Source organism: Phaethon lepturus, unplaced genomic scaffold (assembly GCF_000687285.1).
Source record: "Phaethon lepturus isolate BGI_N335 unplaced genomic scaffold, ASM68728v1 scaffold6435, whole genome shotgun sequence".
Lineage (NCBI taxonomy): Eukaryota > Metazoa > Chordata > Aves > Phaethontiformes > Phaethontidae > Phaethon > Phaethon lepturus.
This window is the reverse complement of record NW_010541143.1, coordinates 22,107-43,023: the sequence shown is the minus strand read 5'-3', so window position 1 is coordinate 43,023 and position 20,917 is coordinate 22,107. Positions and strand designations below refer to the sequence as shown.

The 20,917-nt window shown below is 37.6% G+C and overlaps 1 protein-coding gene across 1 annotated transcript in view; it reads left to right on the top strand.

Annotated features, from left to right (window-relative positions):
- XIRP2 (xin actin-binding repeat containing 2) overlaps nucleotides 1-20,917 on the top strand; it is a 45,474-nt gene that overhangs the window by 16,374 nt on the left and 8,183 nt on the right. The window contains exons 2-8 of the mRNA XM_010287640.1: nucleotides 3,128-3,281; nucleotides 8,866-9,023; nucleotides 11,878-12,009; nucleotides 13,649-13,750; nucleotides 18,379-18,486; nucleotides 18,808-18,880; nucleotides 19,550-19,683. Coding sequence (XP_010285942.1) covers nucleotides 3,128-3,281; nucleotides 8,866-9,023; nucleotides 11,878-12,009; nucleotides 13,649-13,750; nucleotides 18,379-18,486; nucleotides 18,808-18,880; nucleotides 19,550-19,683 — 861 coding nt within the window. The remainder of the gene's footprint in view (nucleotides 1-3,127; nucleotides 3,282-8,865; nucleotides 9,024-11,877; nucleotides 12,010-13,648; nucleotides 13,751-18,378; nucleotides 18,487-18,807; nucleotides 18,881-19,549; nucleotides 19,684-20,917) is intronic.

Below are 20,917 nucleotides of genomic sequence, written 5' to 3'. Positions count from 1 at the left end.
CAAAATACTAACTTACATAAAGTTTGTAGGTAATGGAATAGCTACTACAGACATTAAAATTTGAAAAAACATTACAGAAATATGCTACAAGTTAATAAAATTAATAGAGTTAATAAAAATGCAAATCAAATTTATATTGGTCCCTAGCTTGCAAGAATTTCTTATAGAAACAGTAAATTCTGAAGTTTTTTAGCTGTTACTGGTTATCATGTTAGGAGTAAGAGCAACTACAGAAAAATGTAGTAGGAATAAAAAAAAAAATGATGATTTTGTTCTCAAAGATGCCAACAGTAGTTGAAAACACAGTACATTTTGAGTTTTTTACTTTGTTCTAATATTGCAGAAGTTAGAACATCATTAAAGTGATTCTCTGGTGTTGACTACTAAAAGCACACATAAAGCCGTGGCAATATGATCCTGAGGCTGTTCTCATTTATGCCAGGCACTGGCTGGTTGCAGAACTGGAGAATTAGGAGACAGGCATGTTCAGGCTGATCGAGCAACATGCACAGCTGCATTTTTTCATTTCTCCTCTCCCTCCCACATCCTTCATTTCTCCTCAGCATAGCCATTTCTGCATCACAGATTTCCTGTACCAGATTTCACACATAATGGTCAGCTCTTCAGCTGTTTTAAACCAAAATATCATAATTAATACTGGGGTGTAATTGTAACTGATAACCAACTCTAAAAAAGGGTACAAAATGAATAGCAGTTTGAAGTCACAGCCCGTCCCACACAAAACATCCTATTCATTTCAGCCACCTGCTGTTTTCCGATACCCTTGGCTCGTAAGTATCTCATTCCTCTCAGCATACCCACGTCCTGGCCAAGCTCTCTGTCCTACCTGTGCTGCTGCACTGTCATGCCTGCATTGTAACCCAGCCTGGTCACAGAGCTTATCTTACTGGCACTGTGCCACCGTGTCATTTCTGTATGGGATGTACAACCTGAAAGTATCCGATACCCTAGTGAGGAAGGGTATAAGGAAGTGTCATGGAGCAGAAAGACAGCTACTTTCTTCACTCCAGAAATCTTTCTCTTCCTACTACCCTCCAAAAATACTTGCCATAATAGCTAAGGAAAATAAGCTGCTAGCTGCAAAAGCAATTCAAGAAAATCCAACTTAGTTTTAAACCAATTATCTCCTGTAAACCTGCTAAATAAAAGGCAACAAACCCCACAGTACTGGTTAAGATCCCCTATACCACCTTTAAATCTAGCTATGTTTAGGTTTCCCAGTGTGTTGATTGTACCTCCTGACCTATCTGCTAAAATTATCCACTGTATTCAAGATCACCTTTCAAGTTCAATTCCATGTAAGCAGTAGCAGCAGTACTCTTTTGGAGCAGGGGTGACAGTTGGGAGGGACTGACGCGACAAGATAACTCATGATACAGTGATACCATAGACATTTTTTCTGAAAAAGGGGATTTACAATACTCATGGTAATAAAACATCTTTGGCCTCTATGGTCTAATCAGTCATTTGTTTCAATGCTGAAACATCATGCAAAAATCTTTCAGCTAATCTCAAGCAAAAGCTGCCATAACTCACAGAAGTAGACAGATGGTTATAAAATTACGAGTTTCCACAAGTCATAACCTGTTGTACACCTACTGGAAGGAATATTCTTGCAAAGAATGACTACAGGTCAAGAAATTAAGTACAACATGTATTTAAGATAAAAGCTATCAGCAGGTATGAGAAAAGCATTAATTTATTAAAGATGGGTGAAGCACAATTGTCCTTGATTGCTAATGATGCACTCATTTTAAAAGTATACTTCCAATGCTTTTTCACTGTTTCGTAAAATTCAAGGTGAGTGTGTAATTGATTATATGTTACTGTGAAAATGGCTTTTACAATTTATTTTATATTAATTTATTTGTAAGAGTTCTATTTGAGGATTCATTAAGTTGCATTGCATTAAAAATATTTTCTTTTTTTCTTTTTCTTTTTTTAAATAGTTACAGAAAAATACTCTCCAATCTAGGATAATCAATTCAGGAGTCAAATTTTGCTGCTTCTTACACACCATCCATAATATCTAAATCTAAAAGCAGTTACTTCAGTGAGATCATATATAAAGGTAGCATTAAACTGTTACACAGTAATAAAGCTGTCTGAAAACAATAAAAAGGAAGTAGTCTAATGAAGGCAGTACATTTTGAAAACATATGCCATTTAAGCAATTAAGGGCTCTAGCAAGTAAGTTCTGCAAAACCTTGCTGGGGAGATTTATGCAGTCACCAGACCAACCACCTACCCAACCTCTTTTTGGATATCGCCACCTCTTTTACAGGGACAGCAGAAGTGGACACACAATGGACCTTTCACGTTATTCCCTTGCAAAAAAAGCATATTTTTGCTACTCTGGTTGTTTCAGTTATTTACTTAATATTATTAAGAGCTGTAGTTGAGATTTTACAGCCATTGTGTCCAACCCCATGCCGAGTAGTGTATTGCATGGAAGGATGGAGAAGCACCCCAGAACACCAGCTTCAACACTAAATTAGAGTCTTGCTTAGCAATAATTTACTCATTTTGCCTCAAAGGGCTGAGGCCACAGTGTGATGATGAGATACTAATGATATTGTGTAAACTATCTGTATGGAACATTGACCCACTATTGTGATAAGCTAAATTCAGTCGATAGGTCACAGCAGAATTGAAAATCAAATTTCTGAAATACAAATGCCTATGTACATCTGGTCTCCAAACCATCATTCCTTGTTTTTACATACTCTTACATATCAGTAAATTAAATTAACCCAATTTCCTCCATCAACTTTTCTATGTACAAATAGTGTTCAAATGAGAAACTGGTATTTTTTGTTGTGATCCTTACCATCACTCTTCTCTTGTGGAAGAAACCACATGCAAGAAATGGCAAAAGAAAACTGCCAAGCATCATTGTCTGTTCAACTGTAAACTGGGCAGCACACATGAATCCGCAACCTGCAGTGCTACAGAAATTTAGACCATGGCATTCTGGAGATCATCTCCCCCAAAACAGCATCCCCTTCTAATCTGCTGCCTCTTCATAAATTCTTCTCCCCCCAAAACACACATCTGTTTCCTACCAATAGCTTTTAACACACATCCTCTTGATGTCTTCTAACAGGAAACAGAAAGTGAGAGAAGATCACTTTCATCAACATCGAAGAGTCAGCCTGGCAGCCATTCTGTCATTTCTCTGAAGGAGTCTAGTGTGAAAAGAGGGAGAGCAATATTTGAAAAGATGTCATCAGAAAATGGCCACAGCAATCGCTCTGAAGGTTAGGATTACCACGTTGATTTGATGTCTCGCTTTACTCTAAGGCAGTAGTCTCCAAACCTTTTTCATGGTGCACCCCTATTAATAAAACATTTTTGAGCATGCTTGTATATGTATTTATCTACAAATTGTATACAGGTACTATTCTACTAACACATTACATATGTTAGACAACATACACACAAATAGATATTGAAGAAGGATGATGGATGAATTTTTTTTTTTAATAATTTTCCTTTAAAATGTCTTTATTTACAAAAAGTATTTTCTTCCTGCACCTCAATGGACTGTTTTGCACAGCCCCTGGGGTGCACACATACCACTTTGGAGACCACTGCTTGATGGTATCAAAGAGTATATGTATCTGTGTTTTGGTATGTTTTAACAGAGGAAGAACATGGATGATAGAATTTTCTGACAGAAAATCACTTATTGAATTCTGAGTGTTTAGGACTTGACTTTACGTAAAACAACAGATTACCCAAATAAATAGCATAAAAAAACTTGTCCACTCTACCAATAAAATTAATAAGCCATCCACATACTATCAACCAGTTACTGACTCCACTCTTCTTTTGATCAGAAAATGTTTAGCCTGCAATCCCAGACTCTAGCAGATCAAAGGGAGAAAGAAATTTTTGTGTGTAAAACCTTTTCTAGCTAATGCTGCTAGGTTTATTATGCTGCTTCTTCAAACTAAATACCTAATCTTTTATCAGGTTTAACTTTCAGCCTTTGGTTATCTTTTTTCCTGCCAAATTAAAAATATTTCTAACACCTACTCATTTCTTCTTGGAAGGATGATTATACATTATGGCCGTATCACTCTATAACCTTCTCTTCCATCAACTAGATACAGCTGCAGTTCTCCATGTGGGAGTATTTTTTGTGGGTCTTCTCTACATCTTCTGAAGTTTTTCAGTTGTCTTTTTTATAATATGGTTGTAAGGACCTTTTTTTTTCCTTCTCCTTTTAGACTCTCCCACTTCAAAGTCTTTCTTTTTCCTCTCTAACAAGAGAATGGAATCCTCCATTCCATAACCGCTTTGCCCCTAAGTCTAAATTGGGCACAGTATGTTTCAGAAGCATTTTTTGGTCCACCAGGAATAACAAAGAATACGAACTACATAAAAGTGCACAGTCAACAATTCATGCCTCCTACAAATGAAGCTTTTTCTAAAAATGTGACAGTCCCATAGGGGATAATGTTTTTCTATGCTCCTGAGAGAGCCATAATACTCCATTTTGCATTCAGACACTCTTAGGAGAAGTAAATTCCCTATAGACTCATTTGAGTGTTTGAAAGCACTGGTGAAAACTCTTAAACTTCTAATAGCTGAAGCTAGGCACTGAAATCTGCAACTCTGCACTTGAATAAATATTCAGGTTCTGAAAAATATAAGATAATGCTGATCCATACGTTATTTCTCCCATCACTATGCATTTTGAGTTTTCTATAACCAATGACGATATACGTCAACTCACTTCAATTTTTCAGCAAGAGCAATACCCTCAAACCACCGAAGTGCTATGGAACTTTTTGCTAAATGTTTCAATTATGCCAAAATCTTATTTTCCTAGAAGAGGTATCAAGCAACATTTACAGCAAGCTCTGTGACTGAGTGCCAACATCTTCTATTGTCTCCACTGAAAAACAATGAAGGCAGTGCTCGTACTGCTGTTCAGCCTACCGTGAAAAGCGGGAAAAGCCCATAAGGGATAGCTAATACAGTCGTATCCTTGGAAAAAATGGCAGAAAGCCAGAATTCTCCCGTCCTATTATGCGCGGAAGATTTGTTAAGCTCCATTTACTTTATAGAATTGATGTAACTTACCATTAATACAAGAATGATATTCTCTGAAATAGATACTATTGTATAAGTCCCATATGACAAACAGCTTTTTGTTGGCATACCTCACCTTCATAAACATAGACTCTTCTATTTCATCACAAGCCCATGTTTATCCCAGAAAGAATCAGAAGATATTACACCTTCAAGTTCTCTTGAATGAGCAAAAGCTTAGAGAAAAATGAGCAAAATGAATGAGCAAAAGCTTAGATCATATAATCTCTCATACCACCACAAAGAGTTTCACATCATGTTATAAAACAACTAGCTTCTAAAGACAGCACATTTCCTGTTTTAAAGCTAACAAGAGAACAGTTTCTATTACCTTCACTCCCAGGTGGATAATAATATGTATCTATTAAAATGTGTTTTTAAACATTCCATTAAATTCACTGGCCCCAAATCAGCAAGGAATTTAATCACATGTCTAACTTTAAGCACATGAGTATTCCCATTGCACTTAATGAAAGTATTCACATGCTTATGATTAGGTAGACTCCAAGAATCCCTTGTTGAATCAGAGCAATACCCAGAAAGTTTTTAAACAACTAAACATTCTTGATAATTAAAGCAACGTCTTACAAATATCATGCTGGTAGTAGTCTGTTACATAATTCAATCTGCCTTAAAAAAGGAACTGACACTGTTTGGCTCTGGTGGACTATCCTTCTGTGTCGCTGAAGCATACTTTCAACCTTTCCATTGTTTTGGTTAGATTTGGATTAATGTACAGACTTCTTGAAGAACAGCAATTTTCTCTCTCCCGATTTCTACTTTCTCTGAAAACCTTTTTTTCTTTTCCTTCCAGCTGACTTTCACTGATTCTTACTGCTGCTATTATTCTTTCTTGAACTGTAGCAATTCTTTTGTCTATCATGATTAGATGTAATATGCAAATATACTGCATGGGAAAGCGTAACAAAAAAAAAAATTAGCCTCATGTTAGTTATGAGCAGGGTCCATCAAAAATACTAAGAAATTCAGTGTGTTTACACTGAGACCACTCTTCCATGCAGGTTTGCACTGATGTCTGATTTTTACTGAAGATTAGAGTTGCTTGTTATATCTGTTTGCTATACCTGGACCTTGAATGCCTATGCCAGCTAAACACTTTACAGTGAACAGGCAGAAAGGCCGGATGTGCCTTGGAATTCTTCCCTGTTTGGTGGGATATCCTTTCCCTGGCACTCTGTTCTGTGCCAGATGAACAGATAGCTTTTTGGAAAGTCTCTCTTGTTGGCTGCATTTCACAATGTTAAAGAGAAAGAGTGTGTAGTTTGAAAGAAAATGAGGAATTTTCTTACGTGTATCTTTTGTGTTCTCAACCACTGCCTTGGTAAAGCAATACAACAATCAAAAGTGAACCAACTTGGATAAGAAGAAATGTGATTCTTCTCTAAAGAGAAGACCAGTTCTGTTAATGGTGTTGGTTTGAGTGGTAGAAAAGGTATGGGCACTCTAGTATGTCCTTGGTGTTTTATACACACATTATGAAACAGCGTACAAAGAGAAGTTACTCATTTCTTAGCAAAATTATGGCAAGTGAGTTGACTTGCTAAATTTAATAAGTCTGCAAATCATCAGCAAGATGAAAAAAAGCATAAATGAACTGTACACAGTAAACAAAAATATGTTATTTAAAAAAAACCCCAAACAGTCCTGTACTGCAACGAAGTGACAAAGCACACTCAGAATGAGGAAGACAGGGTGTCAGCAGTGCCAGAATATACAAGAATACAAGTAAACTGACAATGTCTAGCACAAAGCACACATCTGAAGCTTCCTCTTTGACTTTCCTTTCCTGTTTGGAAATGGATTTTAAGGTTTTAGTTCAGGTACCTACTGGTTTGAATTAAATGCATAGAACAGGAGGACATATCTACACTGTTTCTTCCTGCCCCCTTCTCTCCTTTTTTAAGCCAGTAATTTCCTCAACTTTGAGAAATTCCAAGATATATCATGCTGCGGGGTAGGGGAGGACACAGGGTAGGTTTTGGTGGGGGTTTGTGAGATAATTTGGTTCAGCTTGTCATGATTTAGCCCCAGCCGGCAACTAAGCACCACACAGCCGCTCAGTCACTCCCCCTCCCACAGTGGGGCGGGGGAGAGAATTAGGAAAAAAAAAACCTCATGGGTTGAGATAAACACGGTTTAATAGGACAGAAAGAAAGAAGGAAACTACAATGATAATACCAACAAAGGAATGTACAAGAACAAGTGATGCCCAATACAGCGATTGCTCACCACCCGGTGATCGACAGCCCGTCCCCGAGCAGCGATTTCTGCCCCCCGGCCAACTCCAGTTTATGTACTGGGCATGACGTCAGATGGTAGGGAATATCTCTTTGGCCAGCCTGGATCAGCTGTCCCGGTTGTGTCCCCTCCCAGCTCCCCGTGCACCCCCAGCCTGCTCGCTGGCAGCCTCCTTGCTGGCAGGCCAGCACAAGAAGCTGGACTGTCCTTGACTGCTCAGCAACAGCCCAAAACATCAGCACGTTATCAACAGTTTCTCATCCCAAATCCAAAACACAGTCTCACACTAGCTTCTGTGAAAAAAACCAGCTCTATCCTGGCTGAAACCAGGATAAGCTACAGCCTGTTTCCATAATTGCAGAAAATACAATTGTTTAAAAAAAAGCAATGCAGGTTGCAACAAATTCATTCTGTCCTACCATGCAAGGACAAGTAGAAATATAGATGGATTTAGGGAAGATCAGGATGCTCTGATATCTGCAGCACAAGGATTAAAACATTAGATTCTGGTGGCTTTATTAAAGTATATCTTCTTGAAGTCTTAAAATTCCCTCCCCTCCCAAAAAGGGAGTATCCTGGTTACAGAAATCCAGTGTCATTCAACCCAATTTTCCATGCACTGTAGAAAAACTTTGGCAGGACAAGAGGAATTTCCAGCCCATGGGATTACATGAAACCTCTTCTGCCTCTGATCACAGACAAGAGAGATGCTCACAACATACTTTTTTTCTCTTTGTCTGAAACAAGAAAGGAAAATATCTTTATGGTAAATTTAAGGCACTTTCCTGGCTGTATGAAATTCTTCTAATACAGTCATATGAATGTAGCAAGCAGCAACAAAAAACTTCCTAGTGCTAGTAACTCAGTGCTGCTCTTTCAGGAATACTCTGAATTATTGTCTCCACATTCACTGGGGCTGAATTGCAGATGCTTATAGATAAATCTATAACCTTCACACCCTGAAATAAGGTTAAAATGGAGGTAGTAATTTAGATAGTTTTCAATAAGGTTTTAGTAGTACTAAACCGACTAAAACATACCCTAATGCAGTATCAGTAAACAACTGAAATCTACAATCAACTGAGAATGGACTCCGTTAAGCAAATGAATACTAAAATGTATAAAGCTAATTAGAACATAATATATATAATTGTAATTGGTTAATTGTAGTACTTACAATTACTTTTTACAGTATAAAATAATGCAAATGTAACTATCAAGGAAAACATACTATGCTTGCTGTTAAAATTGTATGTTTTTTTAAAAAAAAACTTTTTGTTATTTCCCCAAGGGATTTCACCAACTTTTAAAAACTTAATTGAATTAAATTTTTCTGTACTCAAGAAATTCTAAACTGAAAATAAGATACAGCTGCTAAAAGGCTGATAATGCTGTTCCTTTCTACTACTCTTTTCTTTCAAGATTGGAAAAATGGTACCTGTTTCCTTCCTAGAAAATAATGGTGTCTGTTTGTACTTCCAGTGGGTTTTGGCAAACTTGTAAGAGGACTACCTAAAGAGAGCACTCCCAGGGCTGATGGTACACCGCTGGATTTCCAAGAGACTCTGTCCTTGAAAGAAAGAATGGCTATGTACAAGGCTGCTGTGTCCGAGAAAGAGAGTAACAACTCCTTTGCTCATGTAAGATATCAATGGTTCCCTATCTTAGCTCTGTGTTTGCTTTGTATAGTGACATATCCCACATTCTTTATTTGTACAAGCTGACTGATGGACCACTATGGGGATCAAAATTTGAAACCTGAATTACCAAATCTACTTAGCAAACATATTGATGCATCACTCTGTCTCTACTGAATGAGATTTTTCATGCTATGTACCTTTGGTCATTTGGACAATTCCCTTTCATTCATTGGAAGGACTGTTCGTTTTATTCCACTGTTGCATGAACTGCATTTATTAGGACCATAGGCTTGAGACAGATTAGCAACACAGTTATTCTTTCAGCTCATAATGACAAAACCCAGCAGTTTCTGCATTGCTACAAATATTAACAAATAATAAAATTGTATTCAAAAGCACATTAAGTTTAGACCTCTTGCTGTTCAAACTAAAGAATTCAAAATTGCTGCATTTGAAAATAGCAGGTCTATGTATGAAAAACTATTATTTTATAATAAAATTATTAAAAAATTGGTGTTATATAAAAAATATTTAGGAAAAAATAATTTTGTTTTACTCATCTTTCTACATGTCTATCCATAGGGATTAGGTATTTTACAGCAAATTTAATATTCATATCAAGTAGCAAATAAAGTATTTGGCTATCAGGATTTATAATCTGTTAAAACAGAGCAAGACCACTTCACCACACATTTAATTATCAGTCAGAAATATCTGGAAGTTGGGTCTTCAGATCTCAGCCAGGAATATCAGGAAAATCTGCCTCAGTTCTGCAAAAATACTAAAGGGCCAAAAGTGTATTTTTACCATATCTTAAAATCCTACCTAGAAGTTGTAGCTCAACCCCCTTGTACCAGGGGGAGGGACCAGCCACCAGGAAATGGAGACATTATGCTGGCTTGCTACAATGCTAGAATGACAATGGTCTTTGTTTACGCTAAACTTTCAGCACATGGGAAGAACACCTTTTTCCTACTGTAAACTAGGCCAAAGTAATTTCTGTAAATCAGAGAGAGTATCTGGCAAAAGAAGGACTTATGATGCAGCTCTCACCAGCCAGTATCTTTGTCCATGTGCAAGAAGAGCTGTAGAAGGATTCCCAGTCTTACTTGCACTTCGGTCTTGGGAGAAGTGGTTTGCAGCAGCTGAAGAGACCTGCTGGGTGCTTGGACAGCCCAGAAGCCACTTAGTGAAAACAGCCACCAGACACACTTCACCGGAGTCTGGGTGTTTTTCCAACCACCAAATTCCTGCCTGCTGACTTCCTTGTTCCCTAATTGCCTGTGTGTATTTGGAGCAGATCCCTGCAGTTCACCTGAGTGAGAAGGTTCCAATTCCCTACTCCTGCAATTGGAAACATTGCTGAAGTTAGTACTCCCTCTCAAAAAGAACAGAACTGCGTGAAGCCTGACCCAACCTAACTGTGTTGATCACATAGAACTACTTCATTTACACACTGGAACTCCTCACAATTCCTTGCTGAAATGGATGGTTGCCTGAAAAAGGAACTGCGTGTCTGGTTCCATTAAAGGGAATTAATATGTTTCCTTAAAGGACCCATAACTGCATTTGCCCCCTCAAAATATCTCCAAATGGCTGGCAAGGTGGGTGTGCCTGAAATATTAATTCACTAAAATATTACTTTTCATATTCACACATCTATGTACATATAGAATCGTGACACCTTCGTCACAGGGAAAAAAACACAACTGTTTTTTATGATCTGCTTAGTTACTCATCAGGTGCAAGCACTAAACCTAAGTTTATTTAGCAACTTTCATTACCAGGCTGTTTCTAACTATTGAGTGGTTTATTTTGTGCATACTGATTAATAAGCTCAAATGCTGAAAGCTTCGTTCTAGTACCATCTAAGAGGCAACACATAAGCGACAGAACTAGAACAGGGAGCCTGAGGGTAAAGGCACTCTTGTGTCCTTTGGCACTGTTGTTAGTGAAGAAATGTCATCTTACAAAGACCTGCTTGAAGGTCTCTGCATGTTTTTCAACAATACCTATTGAAAAAAATACAGAGAGGGCCAGGTGGCAACCTGAATGCAACAGAACTCAGGATAGACAAGTAAAAGTATGAACAGCAGAGGATTGTTCTGGAAAGCGATTGTCACTGACAATCAAGTAGTTGGGACCTGCTCCTTTTGGTGCTAAAGATTCAGGCCAAACATGCACATTTTTCAAGTAAACATTGGCCTTTAGTTTTCCAAATCACCATGGCTCCTGTGCACTCATCTATGAACTTGCCAGAAACAGTATTTATGATCGTCTAAGTCATTCTTGCAAAGACAGAGTATTACATGGCTGAAAATACATGGCTCATCCCTAAAAATACAGAGGAAACCACTGAGCCCTCAGACAGTAGTTTAGGCAGGGATGAATATGCAGCTACAGCAGCAGGATCTATTTCACACAGGAGTATTTAGCAACTAGTGTTAAATAAATTGTAGATGGCAAAATTCCAAAAGAACTTCAGGTCTTAATTTTTGGTTGATAAGTAAAAGTCCTAAAATGGGTCAAATGAGATTCAACAGTTAATGTTAACAGTATGTGTATGTTTTGTATTTTGATGACAACACCTGAAAAATAACTGTCTTGTTACTGTATCCATTCTGAATGCTAATGTTACTTCATGTGTACTGTTAAAATAAGTAGGGTTTACAGATTACATGAGCGGAAGTTGCCTGTAAGAGGCTACAGACATAACCAAGTGTTTCCAAACTTTCTATTTGAAAGTTATAAGCATTATAGCACACTGTTATTAACTACTTTTAAAAAAATCAGCTCATAAGAAGTACGTTCTTAGTGCAAATGGAAAACAACTGGCCTTATTTCATTACTCTAGACTACAGAGAAAACCAAGTTCTGTACTGTGCCCGGTGGCCTGGCAGCAGTGAGAAAACAATTTGAGAAAGCGCAGATGACCTCTTTACAAAAGACCTTTGCTCAGTACCAGCACCACCACAAATCTGTACAGGTAATAATAGCATTTTTAATACTAACAAATGAGGTATGCCCTGCTAGATATCTTGAGGAAAAACTATGATTGTTTTCCTACTGAAAAGTTTTCATTATGACTAAGATGTTTCCCTAATGTTCATACTCACAGAATTTTCTCTTTGATATACACTACAGGAATCATATATTTTTTTATACAGACAAAAACTCAATATAGGCAACACTAGACTTACAGCAAATAGATGAGTAAGGCAGATTACTACCATAGAAGTATTTTATACTGAACGTTGTCTATAAGACTGTAATTCATTATCAAGTATCATGGTGATATTTTCATACATTGCACTTGACGTGATGTTAAGCCATTCTCCTTCAAAAGGAGTTTCCTTCTTCCACTGAATTAAATCCAGTCAACTCCCCTAAACAGATCAAAAATTGCACGGAAGAACCCAGATGCTACATAAAAGTAGAGGAAAGCAGCAGCTAAGTGTTATTTTAGATAAAAGATCTTTACATTTTATTACTTCATTAGCATATACCATGAAAAATTGTTGTAGGAGATAATGACTTTGGACTATGTCAAATCCCCTATAATAAAACACATTGCACAATCTGTCCTGTGCACTCTGAAAAAAAGTAATGGCACAGTCAATTGCTTTAACAAGCAATTTTCTTGGAGAGATTTTTAAGCAATACTGCTCTCCAACTTTGTAGAACAGGACATATCAACATTCTGCTATAGGTTCATTTTCATGTTAAATAAGTATCATCATATCTACCAATCATCTCTCATTTCTTACACATTAATACCAACATCAACAATTTGCACAGACAAGATGAAAAACCCCAGTTTGTAGGGGAGAAGACACAGTTTGTTGCAGATGTATTAAAGCATTTTTAACTAAGCAGAAAAATCCCATAGTTGGACATAACCATACTGGAGTGTAATCCTTGGTAATCAGAAATGTTATGCACATACTTTTCTGATGACATGGTCCAACCTAGTTGCCATTTCTCTGGATGAAGAAACGCAGAACTGTGTACAGAAATTATGTGACTTTTGCTCTTACACAGAACTAAATTATTTCATTTCTGTGATGTGAAGATGGATTTTCCCTGGCCTAATAGTGACATCTAGTTCTCCACAAAGCCACTATGATGGCTCCACCACTTCAACAAAGAGTGACCTCTAAGCATACTTATCCATGTGTTTGCCCTCTGGATAGTTGAAGAGGCTCTCTCAAATCATCAGCAGAAATTGTCACGTTCACAGGAAACAAAATCACTCAGATTATATGAAACAATCTTTAGGTTAAATAACTTACTGCAAGACTATAAAATCCCATTTCTATCTAACGTAACTGCACTCTCATGGAAAATGGGATTATACACCTACGTAGCTGAAAGATTATTCAAGGTCACCAAATCAATCCTGGGGCAAAACAGAAAAATCATGTTGTTTGAAGACAGATCTCCAGATCTGGATAAATTCAAACTATTAATCCAAGCTAAAATGAGGAAGCAATTCATTTTATACACTATCTAAATAACTGAACATTTTACTACATATTCAATTATTGCATAAGGAGTACATGGCTTTCCATTCAAAACAATGGCATCAAATATGCAAATAGTAACTATCTTTCTGTTTTTCTCAGGCAGCAGCCATTGCTCATAGGTCTCTTCATTTTACAAGAGATTGGTTCCTTGTGAAAGGTGCCGTATTACCAGTAGGATGGACTAAACTCTTGTCCAGAATGGTGAGCAGGAATGAAAAACTGATCACAGAATTGCCATGTGCTCACAAACTCAACTAGAGTTTGTTTAGAGACCTGGTCTTTAATTTGACCACTGGCATCATAAGCACCTTTTGTCATCAGCCACCAAGCTGAGAAGAGGTCATGAGCTTCAGTGTTACTGGTCTGAAAATGCCGGCCTGGAGTGGTTTGCTACACCAGCTCAGCTAGCTAGCTGCTCAGACAAAGTCTCACTATCCAGTGTCAGGCACAAGCTGTTTCTGGCAAGTGAGCTGAACCTCCTACACAGGAAGGATGAGTGAAATATATTGACAGTATCTGGTATTCACTCAACCATATAGTATCCTGTGTCAGGAATGACACACATATAGTTAACACCTCCTTCATTGAGGGTCACTACAGACAAATTTTCTAAAATTGATAGTGTAGCAATTGCCAATTTTCTAGCAATTGCAGAGGATAAGATTGAATAACAGGACAGCATTAGTTAATGGTAAAAACCTTGCCTTTTTATTAAAATCTTCCACGTCGTGCACAAAATGCCCCGAGTATATACATACAACTAAGCAAGGCTGACAAATCATAGAGATGAAGTGCAGGTAAGTGAAGTTCTTACAAGAAATTTCTGCAAGATTCTCACAGTACTGTTGTGCAGGTGATACTATGATAACATCATAAATAGGTAAAAAGGCATAGCTTTGAGGAAGAAATGAAGATCCACACCAAGTAAATTGTCAGCCAGTCATTCTATTATTACTAATTTTGTAACTGAAGATTTAGGCTCACAATTTACTTCCAATGCTACCTAAAGAGAACTGCAAATTTGCACATACTGATTGTTTAGAACAGTAAGTTCTAAATATGCCAATACATAAATGATATCATATTAGCCAACTTCACACAGAGCTTATATGGTGATCATAATGTATAGTTCAACTAAAAGCAACATGCTTCAAATGTGAGCGAGTAAAAGGCTTTCTCGTTCTTGGACACACTTTTGGGCCATTTAATCCCCTTGAACAATACATACATACACATATATATAGAATTGTACACATTTTTATGTACATATGCATATAACATAGCATACATATTCTGAGCCTCAAAGCAATTTTATTTTTGAAAGGGAAAGTATGTTTTGTCTGTTGTCAGAACAGATGGAAACTGCGAAAATGTCAACACAAAAAAGCTAACTTTGGTCTAAAATACACAGAACAGTTACTGAAAATTCAAATCTTGGCACAATTTGCAATAAGAATTCTATTTAAATTATTGCAGCGCAGGGGCACTAAAATTGATGTATGGGCCACTAACATCTAAAATGCATATAGCAAGTACAGTTCTCTCCAGTAACAGAATCTGAATGCCTACATAAAAATGCACATAATGTATACAGACTTATTCTCATATTTACATCTTTATTTTTTAAATAGTATTGTTTTAGGTTAAAATGACTTATTATCCAGAGATACAACAGAACATTACAGCCTTCTGTATTAAGTACCATACAGATATGCATGGGAAGGCCCGCAGCCCCCATAAAGGGTGTCTTGAAACAAACAGAAGAGAATGGAGGGCAACAGAAGTCTGAAATAAAAATAAAATGACCGTAAGAAACCATTCGTGAGCTAGCACCATGCCAACAATAATCCAGCTGGCCGTGTTTCCTGGAGCTCACTCATGATATGGCACAGAATAAACAAAAAGTAACTGAAAGGTGGTTCTTGGGCCGTGAGAAAAGCAACTATAATAGTTGTCTTTTCATTCTACCATCAAAAATGACTTTGAGTTCTCTGTCAGTCCTCCTCCCCTGCACAGCTGGAGGGCAGCTGTTCCTTCCTGACACCGCGATGCGGGATCTGGTTGATTAAATAACCTTGCTTGATTTAATAACACACAGTATGGCACGAATTTTGTATTCCAGAGAAACAAATAAAGGGATCAAGTTCCCACTAACGTAACTCTTAACTAGTATTAAATCTAGATCATAATCTTCCGCCACAGTCCTGCACTGGAGGCATGACTTACCCTGCTTAATAAGATAAAAACAGCCTTATCCCATGCAGACCATCAAATAATTCTATGCAATATTCTCCAAAATCTGTGGGGTCTACAAAACACGCCACAAATTCTAGTTGGCTAGACTAAATTAATCCTACCTATACAATATCCTATCCTATATCTAACAGCCATTACAGAGGACAGATGAAATCACAGGTCTTCCTGCTCTCCACTTGTTTGGAGTAATAAACAAGCAGCATTTTACCCTCTGCCATGGGAATTTCAATTAGCCATCTTGACAGACACAAAATATGAGAACCTCCAAGTCCCTCTTCCTCCCTGCACGCCCAGAGCAAGGCCGTGTAATTATATTGTCAAAATATGGCCCATAATGTTTAGGCTGCATTTTTAGACAGCCATAGCTGTTGCATTAAACAATTATAATCTTTTGCAGTATGGCAACTACTTCATAAGCGGTACCAAAGTTAGAGCAATAAAGCAGTAGTGACATTCAGATTAGATTTGCTTCCTGACTACATTAAGCCTAATTATATTCTTTTTTAATACCCCACACCATTCAAAGGACACATAATGACTATCATGAACATATTTTGTGTCTCATGAATGAGGTTTTCCAGTAATGAGGGCTTGACTTACATATCTAAAACATGCACATTAGAACAGAAAAGCGTATCTTAAATGAAAAAAGCATATATATGCATAAATATATAAAGCATATCCACATAAAATGAAAAGGCATATTATACACACACCTACACATAGTCATTAAACAGAGAATAGATGGAAAAATTTGCACTTCATTTTCTTTGAACTGCCTCTACTCAACTTGGTAAAGGGTTAGCTCTGCGTCTCCTCATGCTGTGTGGCTCCCTCACAACTGTCACACATGTAGAACTTGCGAGTGCAAACCATGCTCTGACTTGCTCTCCTCAAACCTCACCTCACTTTGACAGTTCAAACTTTGTGGTAGATAGGATTAATTTTGATACCGGTAATGCACTAAAGTGTTTACTGGGCCAGTAATCAGAAAATTTAGTCTACCTTTTCTTCATATGATTCTAATTCATCTTGTAGTTGAAACAGATGATTTGGCAGCACAGAGGTGGAAGAGAATTCACAGAATCACTAAGGCTGGAAAGGACCTTCAAGATCATCAGGTCCAACCATTAATCCAGCACCACCATGTCCCCTAAACCATGTCCTGAAGCGCCACATCCACACGTTTTTTGAACACTCCCAGAGATGGCGACTCCACCACCTCCCAACTCCTAAAGCCCACGAAGGGGATGCACATTGTTTCTCTGCCAGAGAAGTTATGAACGCTTGCTGCTTACTGTATGGCAGAAATTATGGGCCAGGCAGTGGATGCTCCCCTATATTGATTCAGAAGAAATGTTAGTGGAGATGCAAGCAGTGTAAGCATTCCTTAATTTGAATGTGGAATAAATCCCATAAATAGATGCTTTGTCATGAGATGACTAAGGGAGAGAGCTAACTTCTTGCCCCCCAGTTAGCTGAATTTGAGATGCAGGAAACTTACATCTCTATGTTGCACTAAGTGTGCAGCAGCAATCTCAGAAACACGGTGCTGCCTCCATTCACATTCACATTACACTGAACACTTGGGAAGCTCTTGCTGGAGGGACCTGAAGCTCCTTTCATTTGAAAGCTTATTATTATCAGTAGAAACTAATAGGTAAGCTTCCTTCTCACAACAGAAGAAAATTTAATTTGACATGAGTGAAATTATTTGTTAGATGTCTCAGTGTGCATGCTAGTGCGCAAGAGAGAGGAAGCACAGAACTGATATCTTAATAATATTAATCCTTAGGATTTATTTCTTCTCATCACTAAATCTCAAAGTACTCCATGGACACAGGTAATGTGATGTAACACAGGTTCTGTGATAGGCTTTAAATAAGAAAACAAATCACTGCCAGAATCTGGAGTCAAACTAAACATAGATAACCTCAGAAATTTGTTTACATGGACATCTCAGACACTGCTTTAAACTCTCAACGATATGCTCTGTTTATTACACTGCAGTTGTCAAACTTGTAGCTATAATGCTAGCCTATGCTTTTATCAGATCTTCTGGTTAGCCTATGGGTCATATTTTCCACAACTGCAATTCAGCATGATTTTTGCATCGGAAGAACTGTGTAAAGCATATGCAGAAAGTCAACATCTTATATAGACACATTATTATACTTCCTTTTACAAAGTTGCATTAGCCTCATGCCTGCTGATAAGTAACAAGTTGATGGCACAGCGCATAAAGCCAGAACCAGTCTTCCCAGTCACCTTCGTCCCCTCCCAGTCTAATTATACATTGTACGTATTCATGCAGCTTTACATATCTGCTGGTCAAAATCTGGCTGCAGTTGCAGAAACGACTTGACATCTCCTCTGTTATAAAAAAGCCTGTTCCAATTTTTATGGCAGTATCAATCACAGTTAACAACAGTAGTCTGCTGTAAAATGGCTGTTCTAGTTACACCACTTACATTAGAATGTATTTGTGAAAGCCCTTCATACAAAAAAAACCCCAAAGAAAAATCCAATTTAGTATTAGCTGTTAATGTGTGATTATTTTTATTTGTCTTTAGGAAATGTCAAGTAGCAGTCAGCGCACAGTATCAAGCAGCACAAGGGAAGCTGAGTGCAATGCAATGACCTCCAAAGAAAGTCAAATGGAAGCCTCTCAAACACATGAGGTAACTATATCAATTAATAATTATGTCATTGGACAATTATACCGAGGCTGATATATATCTGCTTTGCTTCTTCCTCCTTTACCACTTGGTATAGCAAGATCTGGATGTTCTGCTGATAGCCTCCCTCATTAGGCAGCGCATAATAATTTTCCAAGGTGTTTCATTAAGTGTTTTTAATTTATTATTGTTTTAACATGGTAATTCATTAGGTTTCCATTCATACTTTTCTTTGATGTAACATTTTAAATATTGTTGCAGAAGTATGGAGAACTCTTACATATTGCACTAAATCCCGTAGTAAAGTGAAGGTTTTGTGCACAGGTTTCTCATCACGAGGAAGTTACTCTTGAGACAAAAATGGCATCTACGTTCATTCAGCACATTGATGAACCAGGTAAGAAGTGGCATGAGAATAAAGGCTCACAAATGAACAATGGCAAATGTCTTTACTCACACAAATATACCGCTCTTAGCATACAACCATGAAAACACGTATTTCTCCGAATTCTCAGCAAAGCACGTTTATTGACCTCAATGGGACTTAAGAAATTAGTTTAGAATGGGTATGGAGAGATGGCTTTTGCATAAGGAGGTGGTTTTAAATATGCGCTCAGCTGCTCAAAAGAATTGGGGACTTGAAGAATTGTCTGAAAACACAGGCAAACACAAGCCCATGTATATACAAAATTGTGGATGAGAAAGGTTCAATTTATAGCTGAACAGCCCTGCAGAATATGACCACAATGTTAAGACACTGCTGCTGTTGCAGTTTACTCCTGGCATTAGAAGTTATGCATTATATTCTCTCACAGACCCCAGTCAACATTTAGCCCTGCCACACCTCTCAGGTATGGCAAAACAGTAGGTGATAGTGTGTCCCTCAACAACTATTCTGTCATTCTCTCTATGGATTTCTGTTCATGATCAAGTGACTCCTGAGACTTCTGCAATGCTAAGTACAATACTTTTAATGTAATAATGTTTTATAATGCACTGAAAAGTCAATTTGATAAAATGCAGGGTGGAGGAAGACGATCTTTTTTTATTCCTCTTCCCACTGCAGTAATCAATGCAGCTCAGAACGAAGAGCTCCCAAAGACTGTAACACAGATTTTAAAACAACAGATTGAAAGGACAGCTCAGGAAAAGGCTGTTCACTCTGACAGAGAGACTGCAGCACCTGCAAAAGAAGTAAAGGTCTGTGCTTTTAATAAGAGGCATCTTTATGCAAATTAGAAGTGGTAAAGTTAAGACATTGGTCCATTATGCAGTTTGAATTTCTATTTTGACTAACTGTGATTAAAAATGTAACCTATTACAGTGGTGGGAATATACGGAATTAGGTCCACATAATGTAATATGAACTACATTAGAAGACTCAACAAGTACTTACAGTATGTGACAAACAATTAAAAGTAAACCTTTATAAAAACTCTTTCATTCCTGCCCCCCTCTGCTGAATACAGTCTCCTCTTTTCTTGTTTTAAACCTGTAAATATGTATAATTTCTGTCACCAGAGATTCTCAGAAGCACAGAAAATGTCACTTTCAGAAGAAATTAAAATGATCGTAAACCACAGCCTGGTTTAGGCTATACATGCATAATGTAAAGTTTGCATTTGTTGTGGCAAAAACTCCAAGACCGCTCAATCATCATTTTGCATTTTGTATGAATTCCACATTTCTTTTCAGATATATTCAATGGTGCAAGTAGCACAGCTCTTAGTTCAAAAGATTGGTTTTATGCATTCTAAGCAATAGCTGATGGAATGTGTCTTTCCAGATCTTATTATAATGCTATTGCTTAGATCCTTGCAGAACTAGCTTTTGTGAAGAACAGAAAAATTGTTTTCTATGTTATTGTACTTTAAAAAAAACCCAACCACTTTTGTTCCCTAAAGATGGAAAATACGTACCAGGAAATTACATTGCCTTCAACAGTTAGTTCATCTACTGCTACTACTTCAGCAAGCAGGCTACAGGAAACTTCTACACCAAGAAAAAAGCAGGAAAGAACTGCTACTTCTGCAATTATTTGCTCCAGATCCCATGAATATGGAAGCACAGAAAAGTTTTCCACTACTTATGCAAAAGCTCCATTGGAACTGACAGCAACTTCCCAGACCACTGAATCATCCAACTTGCTGACCAAGTCCACTGTCTGTGCAGATTTGTATCCAAAGCAAAGCAATTCATGTGAACCAAGACATATATACAAACCTTTCCACACACAATTAAGAAAACGCTTAGAGAACCATTACCTGATTGAGACGTCTAATATTTTATCTGGTGAATCTGAAACACAGCATATGATGTCAGATGTGCAGCAGGCTAGATACGGCTTTGCCTTCATTATTCAGATGTTCACAAGACCAGAAAAACAATGCTTAGACTGGCCTGAAATCTGGAGAGGAGAGGTCCTCTCTACAAG